The 7,500-nt window shown below is 47.1% G+C and overlaps 1 protein-coding gene across 1 annotated transcript in view; it reads left to right on the plus strand.

Moving 5' to 3' along the window:
- LOC125308140 (cytoplasmic dynein 2 heavy chain 1) overlaps positions 1 to 7,500 on the plus strand; it is a 196,416-nt gene that overhangs the window by 40,606 nt on the left and 148,310 nt on the right. The window contains 9 exon segments of the mRNA XM_048264438.1: positions 308 to 459; positions 736 to 880; positions 1,840 to 1,942; positions 2,492 to 2,659; positions 3,060 to 3,190; positions 3,517 to 3,765; positions 4,240 to 4,348; positions 4,857 to 4,970; positions 6,623 to 6,765. Of these exon segments, the coding sequence (XP_048120395.1) occupies positions 308 to 459; positions 736 to 880; positions 1,840 to 1,942; positions 2,492 to 2,659; positions 3,060 to 3,190; positions 3,517 to 3,765; positions 4,240 to 4,348; positions 4,857 to 4,970; positions 6,623 to 6,765 (1,314 nt within the window).

Consider the following 7,500-nt stretch of genomic DNA (forward strand, 5'->3'; position numbering starts at 1 on the left):
TATAGTATATTTTTGGGTCTTTTTTTAAATGATTGATAGGAACTGAGTGGGACAGAGAGATGGGGTGGGATTGGGAAATTACCTGAGTCTGACTCGTACCCAAGTCCCTTGTGGGTACTTGGAATGTGGTATGGGCACTGTAGCCAGTTGCACCACAGTGCCCCTGATGGAGCCAGTAGCTTTTGTTTTTTTTTATACTGTGTTTACTGTTACTGTTACTATACTTACTCTACTATACTGTGTTTACTGTTACCATGTCAACTGTTCCTGCGGTCTTCTCACCTCCGGGCGCTGTTCCCCTCCACAGGTGCTGACTTACCAGGGCTTCTACGATGAGAACCTGGAGTGGGTGGGCCTGGAGGGCATCCAGATCGTTGCCTCCATGTCAGCAGGGGGCGCTGTGGGCAGACACCTCCTCACCACCCGATTCACCTCCATAGTGCGCATCTGCACCATCGAGTAAGTGCAGCAGTGGACGAGGTCCTTGAGGAATTATATATACGATGGTTTAAATGCGAAGACGCAGAAGTCCCCCTATACATTCCCCATCTCCTATGCTGCATCCATTTGTGCCACTCTGTCTTATAGCCGTATAGGCTTATAACTGGCACGCCCGTTCTAAATGTATAGAAACTCTCATCATATATGAGGAAATGCATAGACTCTTACTCTGAAGTGTGTTTGGTGCACTGCACACATGGTGCTGACCGATGGCCCTCTCTCCCCCATCTCCAGTTACCCTGACCGGGAGCAGCTGCAGACCATCTACGGCGCTTACCTGCAGCCGGTGCTGCAGAGGACTTTGGGAGATCACGCTGCCTGGGGCACGGCGGGGAAGGTCCACCAGCTGGCCGGCTCACTGGTGCAGGTGTACGAGCAGGTGGGCAGCTGGAGTTTGAGTCGGCTTCTTAGTAATATTAGCTCAACTAGGCACGATTGGCAGCGCTAACTGCATTTAAAGTAGTTGGATCTCAAAATTGCCCACCTCTGTGATTCTGTTGCTAGTTTCATGGCCTGTGTTCATTATTCTCTGACGTGTTTATTTCCCAGATCACACAACACATCATATAACCCCTACAAAAAGCCAAACTTTAAATTTAATAGTCTTGGTAGTGAATGAAATCATTAAATGCATGTTAAAACATTAATATCAAGGTCAAGTGTAGAATTTTTAACTACCATGCATTTTTTAAAACAAGAATCGGTCTTTTAAAATGTAGTATTACATAAAATGCACAGTCAAGGTTTTTAATTCTTAATGGTGTAGATATCTGCTCGCCACGGTAATACCTATCTGAAGTTGACTCACTTTTTGGCACAAAGCTTCCTGATAAAAGTGCACTCATGCTGAAAGACTTTGCTCTGCCCAGCTACCCACAATGCACCAGTGAGGGGACCTTCGCCATTTACATGATTTATAATCCTTCTGTCTTGTTTTTACACTCTTTCACACATTTACGCCGTTAGACAGCAACACCTTTATCAGGGTGCCCCCGCTAGCCTTGGGCTGTGTTTGCCTTCGCTGATAAACAGGTGGAGTAAGAGTGACCGCTGCTTATCTGTCCCTGATAGAGACACTATTATCTTTTAGCCTCGAAACATGAGAGGGTTCACGCTAGGAGTGTATCGCATGCAGTCTAATTCTGATGCCCAGAAACACTGTGCAGTTGTGCATTTTGTGTGTGTGTGTGTGTGTGTGTGTGTGTGTGTGTGTGTGTGTGTGTGTGAAAGAGAGAGGGTGAATAAATGTGCGCATGTCCCAAGGTTGGGAACCAGTGACTGAATACACTCCAGTGTGGTACTAAGTGTAATTGCTGTGTTCTCTGTCTGTGTTGGCAGGTCAAGGCCAAATTCACAGTGGACGACTACAGCCACTACCTGTTCACGCCGTGCATTCTCACCCAGTGGGTGCTGAGCCTGCTTCGCTATGACCTGACCGCAGGTAAGGATGGCCTCCCACTCTTGGCCCCTTGGGGCCATCTACCCCGGAGCTCTACTCCACAGGGCCAGGAAGTGTCCCTAACTGTCCCTGACTGATAACATCAACTAACTGGCCGCTTTAATTTACATCTCATCAGCTGTGGACTCCCTTAGTAGACTGCAGTACACTCTCTCTCCCAGCCTCTACTCAGTATCTCTCTCTCTCTCTCTCTCTCTTTTTCTTTCTCTTGTTCTTTTTCGTTCTTCGTCCGCCTCATCATTTCTGCTGTCAAACTGGTCCCTCCACAATATGTTCACGCTGCGATATCGCATCAAATCATTAATTTTAATTAAAAGCGTATACAGGCAAACTTTTTTCCTCACTGCTCATCATATTTTAATGTCCTCCTACCCTCCCCTCTTTTCTATTGCTTACCTCTCCAAAAACGGGGGTATGTATCATCTGGTAATGAGAGAATTTACTTTCCAAAGCATATATTTAGAGAATTGTCCTGTCCCTGTGGCCGCCCCCTCTGGGAGACTGATGGGCTGCTGTGTTTGTTCCCTGCAGGCAAATCCACCACGGCCACAGACACCGTGCTGGAGATAGTGGCCTACGAGGCCCGCAGACTCTTCAGGGACCGCATCGTCTCCGCCAAGGACCTCCACACCTTCGACAACATCCTGATGTCCGTCATCCGGGGAGACTGGGGCTCCGACGTCCTCGACAGCATGTCTGGTAAACGCATCACGACCGAGGCGAAATATTCCCCCGAGGGAAATGATGCGGACTCAATTCTCAGAGTTTGATACTACCTCGGGAAAGGGGCCTCTGATTTAGCTGATAGCCGATTGCTTTTAAAGACACACACCGCACTCACAACCAGAGGATGTGCTAAGGTGCCAGTGATTACATTGATTGCTGATCTTTACAAGGACCTCATGATGAATCTGACCCTGAAAGTGGATCCAAAGTCATTTACTGTCTAGAAAGTTTTCTCACTAGACCTACTAGATTTCTTTTATCCCTTTTGGGTTGTCCTGTTTGATCTCTATAAGCACTTATGGGGTTAGTTTATTACTAATGTAGTCATACAGACAGTGCAGTGAGTCTCTGCCTTTGGTCATGTGATCTGTAGACACCTTCTATGTGACGTGGGGGGCGGCCCATGAGGCGGGGGCCATCATGGCTCCAGGACAGTCCCTCCCCCCTCACGGAAAACCTCTCGGACGCCTGGACTCTGCTGACCTCAAGGAGGTCATCCGCAAGGTCGGTACAGTGCCCCTTTGACTTGTGGAGTTGCTTGTGGTTTAAGTGGAATACACTATAATGCACGAGTTTCGCTTTCTGCCAGATAGCAACAGAAACAACAGTGCTATTTATAAATGGCCGACTATAATAGGAACTCACAAAAAACTGCCAGCTCATTATCTTTTAACACCTTTTGGTTTTTTTTTGGCGAACAACAAAAATTTCAAAGTAAAAGTTTTTTTTTTAATCAATAATATAACTCTATAGTCTCCTTAAAAAAAAATATTATAGTCTCGTTAAAAATATGTCCTCTCTCTACTGTCCCCTGACTGGTTTCTGTGCAGGGTATCCTGATGTACGGACGAGACAACCGTGAACTAGACATCCTGCTGTTCCACGAGGTTCTGGACTTCATGTCCCGCGTGGACCGGGTCCTGAGTCGGCCCGGCGGCTCCCTGCTGCTGGCAGGACGCAGCGGTGTGGGCCGGCGCACCGTCACCTCAGTGGTCAGCCACATGCATGCCGCCACCCTCTTCACCCCCAAAGTGTCCCGCAACTACGCCCTCAAGCAGTTCAACGCCGACCTCAAAACGGTAGCCCCTCGGTCACTCTAACCCTGTCACTTAGTCCCACAACTTAGTCTCCCGGGCGTACAGTACCTCTGGTTCACTAGTTTCTTTTGAGGATATCATCTGTCAGTTTCTATAAATCCCTTAATAGCCTCTTTTTTCTTGATTATAACTCTATTTGCTTTCACTGGCGCGTGTGTATTTTTTGGATTAAAGCATCTGCTAACTTTGAAGTGAGAAAATTGGTTCCTCTCTTTACTGTAATCTTACTCAGTGTTCACATGAAACCGAGCGTATAATCTGTCACTACTATTATGCAACTTCGACGTCTCACATTCTTTCCCACCTGTGAGAGTGAGAGGTGAGACATCTTACTGGCCTGACCGCGCGTCCCCATAGCTCCTCAGGTGACCCGACTGAGTGGTGTTGGCCTGCTAGTGTCTTCGACCCTAGCCTGCCTAATCTTTGTTGTTGTGTGTGTGTATGGGCCTCCTGCAGGTCATGCAGCTGGCTGGTATTGAGGGGCAGCAGGTGGTGCTGCTGCTGGAGGATTACCAGTTTGTCCACCCCGCATTCCTGGAGATGGTCAACAGCCTGCTCTCCTCAGGTGTGCTAATCTGCTGGGCTGTGCGGTGTGCTATCGAGTGTGTGTCTGTGTGTGTGTGTGTGTGTGTGTGTGTGTGTGTGTGTGTGTGTGTGTGTGTACTAACTTGTGTGTTGTGAATGTGATGAATAGTGTGTGTGTGTGTGTGTGTGTGTGTGTGTGGGTGCCTGTTTGTGTGTAAATGTTTAGACTCAGATTAGTTGTGTGGCTCACAGGTGTACTGTATGCTAATGCAGGTGCTTTTTGACGTTTTGATTGGGTCAAGGTGTTACAGTGGGAGTAATTATTTCATTAGTGAAATGTTTTGAGCAAGTTTAAGAGGCATGCAGGCATGTGTAGGCAGAATTGTAATAGGGTACTTTTTGTCATTCTAAAAAAAAAAACTCTCTTTCATCCAACATACAGTAAATACTACTCTGAGGCCTCCTTCCTAACTAAAGTGACTTTACATTTAGCACCACTGTTCTGGAGTCAGTTGGATACGACCTCTGGGCTTGTGTCTGCTCCTCAGGTGAAGTCCCAGGCCTGTACTCCACCGAGGAGCTGGAGCCCCTGCTGTCCTCCCTCAAAGACCAGGCTTCCCAGGACGGCTTCACCGGGCCCATCTTCAACTACTTTGCCTACCGTGAGTTTGGTTACGACACCACCCGCACCCTCATCTCCGCCTGTCCTTCACTCCGCTCCGGCGTCCCATCTGGGAGTGTGTCAGCTCATCCGTCTCACCCCCTCAGGCGTGCAGGCGCATCAGCCTCTCCATCTTTCTCAATTACATTTGGGTGGATTCACCACTGGAGTTCAAAAAAATACATACATCCGGCCCCGACAGAGGCAGAGCGCCTAAATACAAGCCCTGATGGGTCCTGTCAGAGTGACACCCTGTCCGTCACAGGAAGTACACCGATATTGATGGCCCTTATGTAAACTTTTCACTCTGGATCCAAATAGGACAAGGCCTCTGTTGTAACAGTGGGAAAGTGATTTTTTTTTTTTTTTTTTAAACCCTGGAATCAGATTTAACGTGCCAAGTGTGTCCACTACACTAAAGCATGCAGAGCTTTTCTGTAAGTGATTCCCTGTAGATACATGTGATATTCAGTGATGACCTTTTAATAGTGCGGATTATAAGCCCTGTGATTTGACTCGGTATATTGGCAGTCTGACAGGCTTGGGGTGAGGGTGGGAGTGAGTGAGTGAAGAGTTTGTCCCTGTGCCAAGCGATGTTGGCGGTGCAGCTCGGAGTCACGCAATTGGCTTTCTGGGTCTATTGCGTGGGAGATTTTTTAGTGCACCCCGGCGCGAACTGGCACGCTGGTCAGAAATGTGAGATAATCCCTTATCGATGTCCACTGGGGCGTGAAGAATGGAGGAGACTTTTGCATGCACTCACTTTCTCTCTCTCTCTCTCTCTCTCTCTCTTTCTCTTTCTTTTTCTCTTTCTTTCTTTCTCTCTCTCCTCCTCTCTCTTTCCATTTCCATTTCTCTCTCTCTCTCTGTCTTTCTCACGCTCTCCCTGTCACGCTCTCCCATTCTATTTTCCTTTCTCTCTCCCTCCCTCCCTCCCTCTCTCTCTCTCTGTGCTGTCTGTCTGTCTCTGGGGCAGACAGGCAGGCGGCAAGCTGACAGAGTCCCTGCTGCTCTGAATCACTGACTCCCCACTCTGTATCTGTGTGTGTGTGTGTGTAAAACCCATTACTTTGAATTCTGCCATCAGCCACACCTGGACTCAATATGCCACAGCTCTGTCATTAGACACAGAGCATTAGGCCCTGAGCAAACGCTGCTTCATGTGTGTGTGTGTGTGTCTGTGAGTGTTTGTGTGTGCGTGTGCGCACACACACATATAATGCTTTATTAAGTTGGAGAGTGCGCTGTGTGTTTTTCAGACCAGCTGGAAGCACCAAAATGTGGATGGATTGTGTGGTGAAGGATCAGTGCCTTAGTTTCTGTTGAAGCGCACCACCGATCCTCCCGGGGATACTTTTCCATTCATCTAGATATCCCTCTATTCTCATCCCCCCTTCCCCCTCTCCCTCCAATACTCTTTTCTTCCTTACAACGCAGGACACTGACTTCTCTCTTAGAGATTTTGTGCGGACTGCAGTGTTTTAATATCTCTCAACCTGCATTTTGTGGTCTCATTTCTCTCTCTCTTGTGTGTGTGTGTGTGTGTGTGTGTGTGTGTGTGTGTGTGTGTGTGTGTGTGTGTGTGTGTGTGTGTGTGTGTGTGTGTGTGTGTGTGTCTGTGTGTCTGATCCTGGCCTCCTGTGTTCTCTACAGGGATTCAGCAGAACCTGCACATAGTCCTCATCATGGACTGCACCAACACCAACTTCACCATCAACTGCGAGAGCAATCCGGCGCTCTACCGCAAGTGCTCCGTGCAGTGGATGGAGGGCTGGTCCGAGAGCAGCATGAAGAAGGTAAAAAACCACAAACACCTGTCTTAACAAACAAAAGAAAGTTTAAGACATGCCATAACAAGGCAAAAAAGGTTTAAAAAACATGCCATAACAATGCAAAAAAGGTTTAAAAGACATGCCATAACAAGCCAAAAAAAAGATAGAGAGATATGCTTTAGCTGTGTTATCGTCCAGCATGACCCGTTTGTAATTTCTGGGGAGCATAGGGAGGGCCATGATGGGAGAACAAAGATGGAGAGACCTGTCTTAACAAACCAAAAAAGATAAAGAGACCTGCCTTAACAGACCAAAAAAGATGGAGAGACCTATCTTAACAAACCAAAAAAGATGGAGAGACCTATCTTAACAGACCAAAAAAGATGGAGAGACCTGCCTTAACAAACCAAACAAGATAGAGAGATCTGCCTTAACAAACCAAAAAAGATGGAGAGACCTACCTTAACAAACCAAAAAAGTTTGAATGACATGCTTTAACAAACAAAAAAAATACAAAGAGAGACCTGCCTTAACAAGCAAAAAACGAGAAATGGAGATAGCCGTTTTCATCCATTATCACCCGGAGAGAAGAAACACTCTTTTCTGATTGGCTAGTGGGGTGGCTATTAATTTTGAATAACAGGACACCGTTCCATATCAATGCTTATGAATGGTAACTATAACAACCATAGTAGGATGATGGTTGCAGCGCTCTAGAATCTTTGGTTGCAGGCTTCGCAACAATGGAATCAACTGTAA

The sequence above is a fragment of the Alosa alosa genome, chromosome 15, assembly GCF_017589495.1.
Source record: "Alosa alosa isolate M-15738 ecotype Scorff River chromosome 15, AALO_Geno_1.1, whole genome shotgun sequence".
Taxonomy (NCBI): Eukaryota; Metazoa; Chordata; class Actinopteri; order Clupeiformes; family Clupeidae; genus Alosa; species Alosa alosa.